Here is a 17,162-nt window from a genome sequence, read left to right as displayed (position 1 = left end):
TACATTATGAGCAAGCACTTTTAGTTTATCTTATTCTCACAAGCAGAGTCTAATATTACTGAGACCGAGACCACAACTCCCACTTCTGTAGCCCTTATTAAATACTAGGCACGTAGTAGGTAGTCAGCGTTTGCTGAATGACTACCTGACCTTATCAGGTTAAACAGTTTCTTATTGTTTATAAGTGAAGATTTAACTCCTCGGCATGGCATTCAAGGCTCCCTTTGAAATACTGAGCCCAGCATATACTTCCCACCACCTCCTTCAGCATTCCTCCCATATACCACACTGGCCTACATGCTGCCACACTGGTACCTCTGCACTTCTGCTGCTGCTATTCCTTCCACTAAATGCCACCCTTACTGCCATCACCTCTTTCTTCACATGGGCACCTCCTCGTTTTTCAAAGTCCAACTTAAACATCAGCATCTCTGTGAAATCATCCCCGGCTACCCTCCTGCCAGCCCAGGCAGTAGTTCGTCTTTCATTCCTCTGATCAGCCCTCAGAAACACAGGCACTAGGCCAGCCTGCCCATGGAACATGCCAGACAGCCTTTCCAGAATCTCTGGATGGGCTGACTGGTGAAGGGCTTTCCCAGACAAAGCCAGTCTGCAAAGACTAGGGTAAGTCCCTACTTCTTCAAATGTGCAGACATCAACGTAAGGCAATGAGGAACACGAAAAACCAAGGAGACATACCACTACCAAAAGAACACAATAATCTCCCAGTAGCCCAAAGAAACAGATATAAAAACAGTACTAATCACAGACTACTGGGTATGTGCCTGCCTTCCCCACTGTAGTCCATGAGGGCAAAGATCGTGTCTAGATATATTTGTATCCAGCAGAAGACCTGACTCATAGAAGGAAACAACAAATATGGGTGTCTGTTCCCCTAACTGAACACACAACAATCCAGGGTTCAAACACTTCTATCTCCCCACCAGCTTTAGTAAGGAGAGATTCCTGAGGTATGGTGGGGGTGCTTTGCTCCCCCCGACCGCCGACCAATCCCCTGTTTGTAGCCCAAGGGGTGGATAAAGCCACTTACCGGCTTGAAAATGGCCTCATAGGACTCGTCATCAATCCCGTCTCGGAGCGGGTAGTTAACAGCATAATACTTGCCTTTTCCAGCCCCGATATCCTAATTAAGAAGGACATTAAAGTAAAACTGAAGGATGAAGCTTGAAGGAAGGTCAAGGATGGGGGCTGGAGGGATAAAGGAAGATGTTCTAAGAGAGACAAGCTAGGCCCATGATGTGGGCCAGGACAGAACAGGGGTATCTTGCTAGTACCATTCTCTTCACTGGCAAATCTAACTTCACTGACAAATCATCTCTGGACATAGCGTTCAGCCTACACCCAGGCTGCGTGCTGTTGATGGGACCAGAGATTGAATATCCTACCCTATAGCACAAGATTTCTACCTTGGGATTGGGTTAGAGCTGGCTGGCAGGTGGGTCACAGAAATAACACCCATCCTTGACAACCCTTTCCACTCCAGAGGGCTCTAATGCTCACTCCTCTTCCCCATGCTCCCTCTCTAGGGTGTTGTGGAGGGAAGGAGAGAGGTCAGAAAGTCCTTCCCAGTAACCTCAAAATAGTGAATGCGCCTGTAAGTCTAGCACTTTGGGAGGCCGAGGCGGGTGAATAACTTGAGGTCAGGAGTTCAAGACCAGTCTGGCCAACATGGCGAAACCCCATCTCTACTAAAACTACAAAAATTAGCCGGGCAGAGTGACACACACCTATAATCCCAGCTAAATCTCAGCTATTCGGAGGCTGAGGCACAAGATCGCGTGGAGGCGGGAGGCGGAGGCTGCAGTGAGCCGAGATCATGCCACTGCACTCCAGCCTGGGTGACAGGGAGAGACTGTCTCAACAACAACAACAACAAAAGTGAATGCTCGTTTATTCTAACGCTTGCCATGGCAAACAACTGAATTAGTGCCACTTTTTTACCCAAGGGCCACTGGGCATGGCAAAGCAGCTGATTTCACCACATTCATGCTAACAGAAGCAGATGGAACAGTTCAAGGAAGTAGCTTCCAAGGATTCTTACCCTAAGGTTCATGGATGGGCTTCAGTAAGGGGACTTGTCTATTACCTATTCTATATCAGATGTAAGATCTCAAGTACTTTTCTAGAGAGAGAGTCCATAGTTTTCAGTCAAAAGGCTAAACGGGAAAGTGTCCCAAAAACATTAAGAACACCTGAGATGTCCTTCAGAGTCCCAATTCCTACCCCCGAACTCAAGGCTTATGAGACACAAGAATAGTGTGATGCAACCTAGCTGTGGCCAAGAGGAAAGTACAGTGAGTCAGGAGACCCCTTCTCCTTTCTCTGGCCCTTTATGTCCCATCATTCCCTTCCTCCAGAATAAAGAAGGGAAAGAGATCAGGGCAAGAGCTTCAGATTGGGATATGGTATTCTGAATGGCAGAAGAGGCAGGAAGCAGTTTTTAGTGGCATGAGATAGGACAGAGAAGTAGAGCTGCCAGCTGAGGGTGAGCTGGTTGGCTCCTAAAGGGCGTTCTCACCCGCAGGTCCCCAGTTCCTGGGAAGTACTCTCCATACTTATGAAAGGACACAGTCATGACCCGGTCTGTGGTATAGAAGGCCTCTTCCACGCCGTCGCCATGGTGAATATCAATGTCAATATACAGCACCCTCTGGTGATACCTAGGGTCAGAAGGGGGTCAGGGGTCTGGGGGCTCTTTGGGGATGGGACGCGCCAAGGGCGCCAGGTCCCAGCTTACCGGGCTGGCTGCCTCCCTCAGGTATCTCTAAGCACCAGAGACGTGGAAACTGGCTGAAGGAAGGTGGAAGAGCGGCCAGGTGTCTCCAGAGGCCTGACCAAGCCGACCAAGTCCGATCTTCCTACTCTACAGCCAGGGTCAACTCCAGCCACACAGGGACATTCTGGAGGCAGGATCTGAGCAGCACCTGCCCCTCATCATGCCGTGGCTCAGTTCAAACCAAGACCCCATCAAGGAGATGATGGCCAGAGACACTCACCGAGCACATCCTAGCCAGCACATCGGTAGGAAAAGCAAACTAGGGAGGCAAGCCCAGGGGGAAAGGGAAATGGGAACCTGGCCTAAGGTGCTCTTCCAAGAGACAAGGCCAGGCAGGCATACTTTAGCAGTTCCAGGATGGCCAAGACGATATCATTGACGTAACAGAAGCCAGATGCCTCAGACTTCTTTGCATGGTGCAGGCCCCCAGCCCAATTCACAGCGATGTCCGTCTGCTGCTTATTAAGTTTCACAGCACTTGCTGGGCACGGGAAGAGAGAACATAAGCTGGTTACTAAGCCACTCTCCCCTTCTTCCAAGAAGCCCAGGGAACCAAGTGAGAGGTTAAGACCTGCCTATTCAACAGCTGTATTGTACAATTCATAGATTAGTCCCCTCCCTCCCACCCTACTCCAGCAGGAAATAAACATGATACTGGCTACTCTTAAAGTACTATTTTCCAAACTGAGGGTAGTAACCCATTAGCAGGCCTTAAAATTGATTTAGTGCATCATTATTAGTATATATATATTTTTAATGAAATAGCATAGAAAAAAATATCAGAGTAACAGTAAAGGTAACTGCTCTTTTGTAAAACTCTGGCTTCAGAGTGAGTGAGTGTGTGCATGCATGCATATGTGTTATATGTATCCTGGATTGCATGTGTAAATTTATTTCTTACTATGGCTCATGGTCAAGGAACTTTGAAAAAATACCAAAGATAGGCTACGTGTGGTGGCTCACGCCTGTAATCCCAGAACTTTGGGAGGCCGAGGTGGGCAGATCACCTGAGGTCAAGAGTTCAAGACCGGCCTGGCCAACATGGTGAAACCCTGTCTCTACTAAAAATACAAAAAAAAAAAAAAATTAGCTGGGCGTGGTGGTACACACCTGTAGTCCCAGCTACTTGGGGAGGCTGAGGCAGAAGAATCGCTTGAACCCAGGAAGCGGAGGTTGCAGTGAGCCAAGATCACGCCACTGCACTCCAGCCTGGGTGACAGAGGGAGACTCTACTTCAAAAAAAAAAAAGAAAGAAAGAAAGAAAAAAAATGACCAAAGATAGTGCCGATACACTAGGTCAAAAAGCACTAGCACAAATAGGCCCCAGAAGAAGTAAAAGAGAAATACACACCCATGTGTGCAAGTGCATTTGTGGCAGTGTTAATTTTTTGTTGTTGTTTTTTGAGATGGAGTCTCACTTTGTCACCCAGGCTAAAGTGCAGTGGCGCGATCTCGGCTCACTGCAACCTCCACCTCCCAGGTTCAAGCAATTCTCCTGCCTCAGCCTCCCAAGTAGCTGGGATTATAGGCGTGTGCCACCACGCCTGGCTAATTTTTGTATTTTTTAGTAGAGATGGGGTTTCACCATGTTGGCCAGGCTGGTCTCAAACTCCTGACCTCAGGTGATCCACCTGCCTCGGCCTCCCAAAGGATTGAGATTACAGGCGTGAGCCACCGTGTCCGGCTGCAGTGTTGATTTTAACAGCAATAAAAGCATAGATAGATCCAAATTATCAAGAAGAGGGACAGATTAGATCAACTCAAGTAAATCCACAACATGGAATAATCATAGAGCCACAAGAAAGCAAGCTGTAGAAAACTACAGACAATTTCGTTAAGTAGGAAATGCAGGCATAAAACCATATATATGTGATATGTATATAACCTACTTTTGTAAAATGTAGATGTTGTATATGTGTTATACAGATATAAACACATACACCAAAGAATGGCCAAACACCAACATGGTGACAGAGGTTATCCACCAACCCTGGGACTATGGGTGACTGTGTTTTTTTCTGTGCACTTCTTTGTTTTCTGCGATTATACTGGCTGGGCAGCGGGGGTGGACACAATGATTATATTGGTGGGGGATCACAGGGAAATAAATATTTAAGAAAGGGTTTAGAGTCATCCTGGAGATAACCCAAAAGTTGCAAATGGAAGTGGGAGACACGTGGGGAGTATTTCTGACCTCTAAAGGTAATTACCATACTTTTTCATAGGACAGATTCACAGATGATGACACTTCCATTTTTATAGCACTTTGCAGTTCACAAATTGCTTTTACATACAGCATCTTAACAACCCCAGGAGGTCTGCAGGGAACTCCTGTACATAAGATCTCCCAGTAGGAGAGGACAGTCAAGGACACCTGTCAGTACCATGTCAGAGATTGAACTTGGGCTGGGACTGAACCAGAAGGACATTTTAGAGACTTTTTAAACTTTTTTTTTTTTGGAGACAGAGTCTTGCTCTGTTGCCCAGGCTAGAGTGTAGTGGTGTGACCACGACTCACTGCAGCCTCAACCTACTGGGTTTAAGCCTCAGCCTCTTGAGTAGCTGGGACTACAGGCACAAGCCACCATGCCCAGCTAATTGTTTTTACTTTATTTTTCTGTAGACACGAGGGTCTCACTATGTTGCCCAGGCTGGTCTTGAATTCCTGACCTCAAGCAATCCTCCTCCTCAGCCTCTCAAAGTGCTGGGATTACAGGTGTGAGACATTACACCAGCCACTTTAGAGACTTAAGTAAAAACCACAGGACCATTCTACATGGTTTCAGATCAGCCAACTAGGATAGCAGCCTAAAAGGCAGACCTCACTAGAACAACCCAGTCTACCCCTGGTGGGAGGATGAATATTCCTTACCCACAGAACCACCAGTAGACAACTGACAGAACTCAAACAGGCCGTCGAATACTGGACAGTCCTCACCAACGTTGACTTGAAAGAAATAAGCAAAAGGTTAGTTTCCACAATTTCCTTTAGTTTACATATTTATGAGCTGATGGAAAAAAACATAGACTTTAAATTCAGGAGGTGTGGGTTCTAGTCCAGGCTCTACTACTTACTGGCTATATGACTGCATCAAGTTGTTTAACATCTTTGAGCTTTAGTCCATCATTATTTTTTTCTTTTTTAGAGCCAGGGGCTTGGTCTGTTGCCCAGGCTGGAATGCAGTGGTGCAAACATGGTTCACGTGCAGTAGCCTTGACCTTAACCTCCTGGGCTCCAGAAATCCTTCCACCTCAGTCTCCTAAGTACTTTGGACTACATACAGGTGCATGTCACTATACCCGGCTAATTTTTTTTGTTTTTTGTAGAGACAGAGTCTCACTATGTTCCGTGGGTCTCATGCAGTCTTCCTGCCTTAGCCTCCCAATAGGCATGTGCACACCTGGTCTTAGCCCATTATCTGTAACAAGCAATACTGATATCCCACCTCACCCACTGGTCAGAAAATTAACAAAAATCTAATATGGAGAAGCAGTTAGCAACTTGGAAAATGTTGGTTTGTTTCTGGAGGGAGAAAAATTTACCCTCTGGACCTCACGCCTGCTGACAAACAAGGGGCAAGAACAGAGACTCAGAGAACATTGTTCACTAGGCACTTACAATGTGTCAGACACTGCGCTACATGCGTTAAATACCCGAGATCATCCATCTTCACACAAGCTTCTGAGGTAAGATTTGGTCCCATCTTATAAATAGGGAGACAGGGCCTGGCGCAGTGGCTCACACCTGTAATCCCAGTACTTTGGGAGGCTGAGGCAGGAGGATCACTTGAGGCTGGGAGCTCGAGACCAGCCTGGGCAACATGGCGAAACCCCATCTCTACCAAAAACATAACAATTAGCCAGGTGTGGAGGCAGGTGCCTGTAATCCTGGCTACTTGGGAGGCTGAGGCACAAGAACCACTTGAACCCAGGAGGCACAGGTTGCAGTGAGCTGAGATCACGCAACTGCACTCCAGCCTGGGCGAGACAGAGACCTTGTCTCAAAAAAAAAAAAAAAAGGAAAAAAGTAGGGAAACAGGTTCAGAGAGGTGAACTGTTAGTAAATGGCAGAAGCAGTATGCAAGCCTCAAGCTTTGGTTTGTCTGTTTTGTTTTGTTTTTGAGACAGAGTTTCGCTCTTGTTGCCCAGGCTGGAGTGCAGTGACGCAATCTTGGCTCACTTCAATCTCTGCCCTCAAGTTTCAAGCGATTCTCCTGCCTCAGCCTCCCGAGTGACTGGGATTACAGGCACCTGCCCCCACCACGCCTGGCTGATTTCCGTATTCTTAGTAGAGACGGGGTTTCGCATGTTGGCCAGGCTGGTCTCGAACTACTGATCCTGTGATCCGCCTGCCTCGGCCTCCCAAAGTGCTAGGATTACAGGCGTGAGCCGCCGCGCCCAGCTGGTTTGTCTGTCTTAAAAGCCTGTGAAAATATATCCTGGCCCTTTTCTAAGTCCTTTCACATATACAACCTCGTGTGATCCTCACAACTCTATGAGCTGGACAAGACAGATATCAACCCCACTGCGCGGAGGAACAGATACCGGGCAGTTAAGTGATTTGCCCAAGGTTATAAAACCAGGCAGTAGCAGAACCAGAATCAGGGTCCTGGTGTCTTGACTCCCATAGTCCAGTGTCTTACTGTTACATTCACAGTGACAACTGTCGAGCCTAATGGGGTAAAAGTACCAAGTAGTACATAATGTGGAAACATATGCAAACAACAAGGCAAATGAAATGAAAACAGGAAGGAAAGCACACCTGGAGCTTGTAGACTCAGACCTAGAGGAACTTTATAGCTCCAAACCTCTTACAGAAAAGGTAATTGCCAGCCAGGTGTGGTGGCTCATGCCTGTAATCCCAGCACTTTGGGAGGCCAAGGTGGGTGGATCACTAGAGGTCAGGAGTTCGAGACCAGCCTGGCCAACATGACAAAACCCCACCTCTACTAAAAATACAAAAATGAGCCAGGCATGAGCCTGTAATCCCAGCTACTTGGGAGGCTGAGGCAGGAGAATCACTTGAACCCAAAACGCGGAAGTTGCAGTGAGCCGAGATCGTACCCCTGCACTCCAGCCTGGGCGACAGGGTGAGACTCCGTCTCAAAAACAAAAAACAAAAAAAGTAACTGCTGAGACATCGATGAGCTACAGGAAGTCAGAGGCAGGAAGTATGGGCCTGCATACTTATTCTCTTGCCCAGCCTTCTACTGTACCCACTGTTACTGACAAGAGTTCCAAAAGCAGAGGAAGGAGCAGCCCTGGGGTGACAGCAGAAGAGCCCAGTTTGGACCATGCTGGTAAACTCTCACGACACAGTTGAAGCTCAAGATCTACAATGACTACAAGAGTTACCAGCTCTGGTTCTGCCCTAAACTTGGAGGGTGCCAAGATCTGGTGCTCTGCAGAAGCGTGGCTGCATGAGGGAGTGTGCAGCGGGTGGGTCTCTTCCTCACTTCCTGGGTAAACGCTGGGAGACTGTGTAAATAAGAACTTTGGTCCCTGGGCCCCAGCTGTTTATCCATTGGCGACTGATTTCCCTCTCTGGCCACTTCCTCCTGCACAGGGTTTGGCCTGCCTGCGTTTCCAAAGCTTTGTTTATACTCTTATTTGGGATATGGAGCCTCCATGGGAAGGAATGGGTGTTTTGGAGGTGAGAAAAAAAAATATTTTTCTTCAGGCCCCAAACCAACATGTGGCTGAAATGACCAGCCCATTTATTCCCAGTCAATAAACTATGTGATTAGAGATGGAAAGGGGGCAAATGGAAGAGCAGATACTCATGTGAGCTAATCTGTGAGGCTAGGGAGGACTTTTCTATGGGTTTCTCTCTTTCCACTATAAACACTTTTCTCATGCTCAGGCTAGTTTTAGACTAAAGGGAAGCAATACTGGGTGAGAGGTGGAGGCAGAGAAGGCAGTCAAATGCTCACTGTAGAAAGAAGTGTGGGGATTAAACACTAACCTCAGGATAGTGCTTATACCTTGGCAGTGCTGGTAATGGGGTGGGGGGCTGGGGGAGTGGGAGAGAAAGGGTATGTGATCAAGGAAAGATGCCCAAGGGGGCATCAACTGTATTAATAATGTTTTCTTTCTCAGGCTGGGTAGTGGGCACATGGATGTTCATTATATTATTATTATTATTTTATTTTTATTTTTTTGAGACAGAGTCTGGCTTTGTTGCCCAGGCTGGAGTGCAGTGGCGGGATCTCAGCTCACTGCAAGCTCCGCCTCCCGGGTTCACGCCATTCTCCTGCCTCAGCCTCCCGAGTAGCTGGGACTACAGGCACCCACCATCACGCCCGGCTAATTTTTTGTATTTTTAGTAGAGATGGGGTGTCACCGTGTTAGCCAGGATGGTCTCGATCTGCTGATCTCGTGATCCATCCGCCTCAGCCTCCCAAAGTGCTGGGATTATAGGCGTGAGCCACTGCGCCCAGCCGATGTTCGTTATATTATTATTTATTTATTTATTTATTTTGAGACGGGGTCTCACTCTGTCGCCCAGGATGGAGTGCGGTGGCACCATCCCGGCTCACTGCAAGCTCCGCCTCCTGGGTTGACGCCATTCTCCCGCCTCAGCCTCCCGAGTAGTTGGGACTACAGGCGCCTGCCACCACGCCCAGCTAATTTTTTTGTATTTTTAGTAGAGATGGGGTTTCACCGTGTTAGCCAGGATGGTCTCCATCTCCTGACCTCGTGATCCGCTCACCTTGACCTCCGAAAGTGTATTATATTATTTTTTATGCTTTTTGTGTGTGTCTAAAATATGTTTGGTTTTTTTTGGTTTTTTTTTTTCCTTTGAGATGAAGTCTTGCTCTGTCGCCCAGGCTGAAGTGCAGTGGTGCGATCTTGGCTCACTGCAACCTCTGCCTTCCAGGTTCAAACAATTCTCATGCCTCAGCCTCCTGAGTAGCTGGGATTACAGGCACACACGCCACCACACATGGCTAATTTTTGTACTTTTGGTAGAGACAGGGTTTCGCCATGCTGGCCAGGCTGGTCTCAAACTCCTGGCCTCAAGTGATCCACCTGCCTCAGCCTCCCAAAGTGCTGGGATTACAGGCATGAGCTACCTTGCCTGGCCTGTGTGTCTAAAATATTTTATATACACTACATTTTTTAAAACTCCAGAATTGGGGGCCTAGAGTTCCATTCTGCATTCTATCATCACCTTGCTGTGTGACTGGGAAAGTTTACATGTCTGTAAAATGGATGAGAATGTCTCCTAATTTTTTACCAATCCCTTTTATCATGTTTTCACCATAAGCCCCCTAAGTGCATTTATTTGTGTTCCCATTTTCACTTGCTAAATACTAGGTCAGAACTTCTGGTCAAGGCTCTCAAAGTGACCAGAAAGGGTTTATTACATTTCAGCCACAAGCAAGAAAACCTGACTTACTCGATCTTATCACAAGCGTAACTTCCTCGGTTAGGTGTGTGGGATGTTTTTGTGTGTGTGTGTGTGTGGTTTATTTTTTGGATTGTTTGTTTTTGTTTTTTGAGAAGGAGTCTCGCTCTGTCACCCAGGCTGGAGTGCAGTGGCGCGATCTCAGCTCATGGCAAGATCCGCCTGTCAGGTTCACGCCATTCTGCTGCCTCAGCCTCCCGAGTACCTGGGACCACAAGCACCTGCCACCACTCCCGGCTAATTTTTTGTATTTTTTTTAGTAGAGACGGGGTTTCACCGTGTTAGCCAGGAAGGTCTCCATCACCTGACCCCGTGATCCGCCCACCTCGGCCTCCCAAAGTGCTAGGATTACAGGCATGAGCCACCGCACCTGGCCATGTGTGTTTTTTTTATCGAGACAAGTTCTTGCCATGTTGCCCAGGCTGGAGTGTGGTGGCGAAATGAGACCATACCTCAATGCAGGCTTGAACTAGGCTCAAGGGATCCTCCTGCCTCAGGCTCCTGAGTAGCCAGAATCACAGGCATGTGCCACCATGCCCAACTAATTTTTTACTTTTTTTTTTTAAAGAGATGGGGGTCTCACTATGCTGCCCAGGCTGGTCTTGAACTCCTGGCCTCAAGCTATCCCTCCTGCACTGGCATTACAGGTGCATTCTACTACATCCAGCGCCTAGGTTAGATATTGGTACATATTCTAAGGAAGGGCAAGTTAAGGAGTAAGAGGAATTTGAGGCCAGGCGCGGTGGCTCACGCCTGTAATCCCAGCACTTTGGGAGGCCGAGGTGGGCTGATCACAAGGTCAGGAGATCGAGACCATCCTGGCTAACACGGTGAAACCCCGTCTCTACTAAAAATACAAAAAATTAGCCGGGCATGGTGGTGCGCGCCTGTAGTCCCAGCTACTTGGAGGCTGAGGCAGGAGAATGGCGTGAACCTGGGAGGCAGAGCTTGCAGTGAGCCGAGATCGCACCACTGCACTCCAGCCTGGGCGACAAAGCAAGACTCCGTCTCAAAAAAAAAAAAAGAGGAATTTGAGGCTGCAGTGAGCTATGATCTTGCCACTGTACTTACCCTGGATGATAAACTATCTCTAAAAACAAGAATAAAAATAAAAATAATTCTTTTTTTAAAAAGAGCTCATTACTGTCTTCGTAGATACCCCAGGTTATAAAGCACTATGTTAAGTGACATCTAAAGTCTTTGTCTACTCTGACCCTCCATAACCCTATGAATCAACTCAGTGAGGTACTCTGAAGTCCTTAGAGAGGCTTATTCTTCCTACCCCCCATTTCTGATGACAGAAAAATCCAAGACCTAATTATTTTAATTAGAAAAAAAATTTTTTTTAGAGATCAGGTCTCACTATATTGCCCAAACTAGCCTTGAACTCCTGGGCTCAAGCAATCTTCCTGCTTCAGCCTCCTGAGTAGTTGGGACTATAGGTGCCCAGACCAAATTTTTTTTTTTTGAGATGGAGTCCCGCTCTGTCACCCAGGCCGGAGTGCAGTGGCACGATCTCGGCTCACTGCAACCTCTGCCTCCTGGGTTCAAACAATTCTCCTGCCTCCGCCTCCTGAGTAGCTGGGATTACAGACACGTACCACCAAACCAAGCTAATTTTTGTATTTTTAGTAGAGACGGGGTTTCACTATGTTGGCCAGGCTGGTCTCAAACTCCCGACCCCAGGTGATCTGCCTGCCTTGGCCTCCCAAAGTGCTGGGATTATAGGTGTGAGCCACCATGCCCAGCCAGACTGAATTTTTAATGTACAACTTTAGAATGCTGGATTCAGAAAAATTGGAGCACCAGAGCAGAACCTGCACACTCCTAAGGGCATAGTATTTTGTCTGCCTTGATGAGTTTGTAAATAATAAAAATAGTAAGTCATAATAGCAAAAACGATTATGCAACAGCAAAATATCAAAAGCAATTCATTGAGGGTAGATACTTTAAATACATTATCTTTACTTATCCCCTCATCCTGCACTAGGAAATAGGCACTAATGTCTTTTTTTTTTTTTTTTTGGTCTCACTCTGTTGCCCAGGCTAGAGTGTAGTAGTACAATCACGGCTCACTGCAGCCTCGACCTTCCAGGCTCAAAAGATCCTCCCTCCTCAGCCTCCCGAGTAGCTGGGACCACAGGTGTGCACCACCATGCCCAGCTAATTTTTTAATTTTTTTGTAGAGATGGGGGTCTCACTATATTGCCCAGGCTGGTCTCAAACTCCTGGCTGGGCTCAAGCAATCCTCCCACCTTGGGCTTCCAAAGTGCTAGGATTACAGGCATGAACCGCTGTGCCTGTCCTGTCTTCCTCTTAAAGAGGGAAAACAGGTCAGGCACAGTGGCTCACGCCTATAATCCCAGCACTTTGGGAAGCCAAAGCCGGTGGATCACCTGAGGTTAGGAGTTCGAGACCAGCCTGACTAACATGGAGAAACTTAAAAATACAAAATTAGCCAGGTGTGGTGGCACATCCCTGTAATCCCAGCTACTCGGGAGGCTGAGGCAGGAGAATCACTTGAATCCGGGAGGCAGAGGTTGTGGTGAGCAGAGATCGCCCCATTGCACTCCAGCCTGGGCAACAAGAGTGAAACTGTCTAAAAAAAAAAAAAAAAAAGAAGGGGGCGGGGAAATAACACGAGAGGGGCTAGGAGACCAAGGATTCAAACTAAGACATGAAAGCTTATTTTCTTACTTTAATAGCAAGCTGCTCCTCTAGTGACAGCCCACTCTGCTGAGAATAGAGCCTGATCCTTGGCCTAAATGGGTTATGGAAACCTCTAAAGCCATCTCTACAGGAAAGGCATGAATTTGAATTTGACTCATCTTGGAGGGAAATAAGACCCTGCAATTCAGAGCAAACACCTCACTCACAGCGGCTGGCAGCTCCTGGAGTTGTCGGTAGCAAAGAAGCTTAATGCTTCAAGGAAGGTCTCTGTGGTTCTGTCATCAATACCACTGTACAGTTATTATTAGTTATAATAATAGTTATAAATACCTTTCTTCCTTGGGAATAAGATTACCTTGTGGTCAGCAGCAATAAACAAGTGCCGCATATTTTCTGACACTTCAATCTAAGCTGTCATAAATTAATCAAAACTTCTTCTGGTCAATGCTGTTACACTATATGAAGTCTTAGGTGCTAAGAGATAATTTCTAAAATAACACAAGGGGGAAGTCAGGTATGATAGTTTTGTTCCAAATTTGAATACTTTTTTTTTTTTCCCCACAGCTAAAATAATTCCCACGATTCCTACAAACTAAGCGTGGCTTCCAAGATGAGACCTGCTCTGAAGTTTCAAGTCCAAGGGGCCAGGGGCGCAATCACCTCATCTCAAAGATTACACCATCTAGAATCTGTCCTGAGTGGCCTCTAAATTCTCAATCAATACCCACTAAGTTAAAACAGTTACAGTTGGACAGAAATCAGAGATCACATGGCCCAGTTCACTTTACAAAAATCTGAGAAGTGACTTGCCCAGTCAGCTGAGAGTTAGAGTTAAATTTTACTGTATCTACTGTCTCTCCGTCCCAGGTCAGTGCTTTTTCCACTACAATAATTACAGTACTCTTGGGACAGTGTTGTGAACATAACCAGAAAAAGTACTACCTCTATTGTTCACAAATCAGGAAACACGAAAAACCCGACTTGAGGGGAAAAAGCACTCTGGCACCTTTAGGAGGTAGGGGAAATCTGGTGTCCACTGAATGGGAGGTGCCAGGACAGCAGAGCGGGCCTCTGCAGTGGAAAGTAAGATACAACTGGGGGCTTGAGAGTGTGGAGGAACAGAATGGACTTACATCTCTGCATCTGCTTGCTGTACTCCGACATGTTATCTGGACGGATGGAGCGCAAGAATTTAATGTAGTCGTCACTATGGTACTTGGTCATCTCCTCAGCATTGGCTTTGTGAGGGCGCTAGAGGGCAGAAGGGAGAAAGGGCAAGTTATTTTTGACCACGGCCAGTTCACTCAATCTAGTTTGAATATTTCTATTTCCTGCGCAGCACGGAGCTAGGTGCTATAAAGAATAAAAAGAAATAACTGATTAGATTCAGGTCTCAAGAGATTTACAAGATAACTAGGCAAACAAGATTACCAAAGGAGACAGAGTATCAGAAGGCCTAGAGTAACTCAAGCTCTGTTGCTTAGGCAAGTTACTATCTCTTGAACCTCCATTTCCTCATTTATTAAACAGGGACAACATGGACCACACAGGGAAGTTAAGAGAATCGGAAGAGGTTGTTAAATCTCTTTGTAAACTGTAAGGTGCTTTACAAAATAATAATAATAATAATTATTATTATTTTTTGATACAGAGTCTCACTCTGTTGCCCAGGCTAGAGTGCACTGGGACGATCTCGGCTGACTGCAAGCTCTGCCTTGTATTTTTAGTAGAGACGGAGTTTCACAGTGTTAGCCAGGATGGTCTCGATCTCCTGACCTTGTGATTCGCCTGCCTCAGCCTCCCAAAGTTCTAGGATTACGGGCATGAGCCACCGCACCAGGCCTTTTTTTTAATGTTTTCTTTTTTTTTTTTTTTGAGGCGGAGTCTCACTCTGTCACCCAGGCTGGAGTGCAATGGCGCGATCTTGGCTCATTGCAATCTTCGCCTCCCGGGTTCAAGAGATTCTCCTGCCTCAGCCGCCCGAGTAGTTGGGATTACAGGTGCCCACTACCAAGCCAGCTAATTTTTGTATTTTTGGTAGAGACGGGGTTTTGCCATGTTGGTCAGGCTGGTCTTGAACTGCTGACCTCAGGTGATCCGCCGGCCTCAGCCTCCCAAAGTGCTGGATTACAGGCGTGAGCCACCGTGCCCGGCCTACAAAATTATTACTTTTTATTATTAAATATTATATAAAACTGGCCGGGTGTGGTGGCTCACGCCTAGGCTGAGGCGGGCAGATCACCTGAGGTTAGGAGTTCAAGACCAGCCTGACCAATATGATGAAACCTGGTCTCTACAAAAAATACAAAAATTAGCTGGGCGTGGTGACATGCACCTGTAATCCCAACTACTCAGGAGGCTGAGACAGGAAAATCGCTTGAACCCAGGAGGTGGAGGTTGCAGCAAGCTGAGATTGCGGCACTGTACTCTAACCTGGGCAACAAGAGCGAAACTCCCGCTCAAAAATTAAAAATAAAAAAAATATGTATATATATGTATCATAAAATTATGGACAAAATGGCTCTAAGAGTTCATGAAAAAAGGGTATCTAATGACAACTGAAACAGATGGGAAATCCTTTATAAGTCATCACATCAACAATTTTTTTTTTTTTTTTGAGATGGAGTCTTGCTCTGTCACCCAGGCTGGAGTGCAATGGCACGATCTCGGCTCACTGCAACCTCCGCCTCCCGGGGTCAAGCAATTCTCTGCCTCAGCCTCCTGAGTAGCAGGGATTACAGGCACGTGCCACCACGCCCGGCTAATTTTTGTATTTTTTTTAGTAGAGACGGAGTTTCACCATCTTGGCCAGGCTGGTGTTGAACTCCTGACCTCGTGATCCACCCACCTCGGCCTCCCAAAGTGCTGGGATTACAGGCGTGAGCCACCTCGCCCAGCCCACATCAACAATTTTTATCACATCCTCCCCTTGCCACTTCCTTGACAAGATAATTTCCTGGTTATCCCAACATTCTGATTCCTCCTTCCCTCTTTTTAAAATTCTCTTCTTTTCCTCCCATCCCTTAAAGGTAGGTCTTCTTCAGAGATGACCCTCTGCCTCTCTAATTACCAATACAACAAAAGTCTTCATTTAATGTTATCCACAGGTTCCTGGAAATTGTGACTGTAGGCAAAATAATGTATTAAGAAACCACTTTTACCATAGGATAATTGATATAAACAAGAATTTAAGCTCCTACAGCATATTTCTGTCACAAAAACATCACTAAAATTCTAAATAAAGACCCAAAGCACTTCAAACATTAAATACTGAAATAAATGTGAACTATCCCTATATTTAAGAAAGATTTATAAAAATAAGGAAGATGATTATTGGGCTGGGTGCAGTGGCTTATGCTTAAAATCCCAGCACTTCGGGAGGCTAAGGCAGGTGGATCACTTGAATCCAGGAGTTTGAGACCAGTCTGGGCAACATGGTGAACCCTGTCTCTACAAAAATATAAAAAATTAGCCAGCTGTGGTGGTACTTGCCTATAGTCCCAGCTACTCAAGAGGCTAAGGTGGATCACCTGAGCCCAGGGAAGTCAAGGCTGCAGTCAGCTGTAATCTTGCCACTGCACTACAGCCTGGGCAACAGAGCAAGACCCCGTCTCAAAAAATATATACATTATTATTTACCCAATTTTTGGTGAACCAGTGAGTGATGGTGGTTGTGGTGGTGGTGGGTTAAATCACATAATAAATGTATGCAAAGTGAAAATTGTAAGGAGAACCTTCTACCATCATGCAGTTCAAAAACAAACAATAATAAATATGGCAGGCTGGCTCACTGAGTGTTTCTGTATCACATCTTTTATTGTTGTGCATCTGTATGATTATTGTCTACTTCATGAATTTTTATTTGACAATAATTTGAATTCAATCATTCATTTCCAAGGGTGGCCAGAGCCTGTCCCTGCAGCTCAGCACAAGGAACCAACCTTGGACACGATGCCATTTCATCACAGGGTGCACTCACACCCATATCCACACTTGCTCAGACTAGGACCATGAAAACATGGCAACTCACCTCACATGCACATCTTTGGGATGTGGCAGAAAACTGGAGTACCCGGAGAAAACCTACACAGACAAGGGGAGAATGTGCAAACACCACACAGATAGTGGCCACGCCAGATATCAGTTATTTTTCTCCTCAACGTTGTAATTAAATGATGCTGAGCGAAGTGATGTTATTTGAGAACCTGCCATATTTTCTGTAGTTTATAAAGCATTTTCAATACACAGCCAACATTTATTGTTTCCTCTATGACAGTCACTCTT

The 17,162-nt window shown here is 46.3% G+C and overlaps 1 protein-coding gene across 4 annotated transcripts in view; it reads right to left on the bottom strand.

Annotated features, from left to right (window-relative positions):
- HDAC1 (histone deacetylase 1) overlaps window positions 1-17,162 on the bottom strand; it is a 42,701-nt gene that overhangs the window by 3,409 nt on the left and 22,130 nt on the right. For 3 of the 4 annotated variants that reach the window (XM_031666619.1, XM_031666623.1, XM_031666620.1), the window contains exons 3-7: window positions 14,012-14,129; window positions 5,670-5,744; window positions 3,140-3,278; window positions 2,540-2,681; window positions 1,052-1,144 (exon numbers count right to left, since the gene is read on the bottom strand). In XM_031666619.1, coding sequence (XP_031522479.1) covers window positions 1,052-1,144; window positions 2,540-2,681; window positions 3,140-3,278; window positions 5,670-5,744; window positions 14,012-14,129 — 567 coding nt within the window. The remainder of the gene's footprint in view (window positions 1-1,051; window positions 1,145-2,539; window positions 2,682-3,139; window positions 3,279-5,669; window positions 5,745-14,011; window positions 14,130-17,162) is intronic. The other variant, XM_031666622.1, reaches the window with a different exon arrangement.

Source organism: Papio anubis, chromosome 1 (assembly GCF_008728515.1).
Source record: "Papio anubis isolate 15944 chromosome 1, Panubis1.0, whole genome shotgun sequence".
Lineage (NCBI taxonomy): Eukaryota > Metazoa > Chordata > Mammalia > Primates > Cercopithecidae > Papio > Papio anubis.
This window is presented reverse-complemented; position numbering and strand designations above follow the sequence as displayed.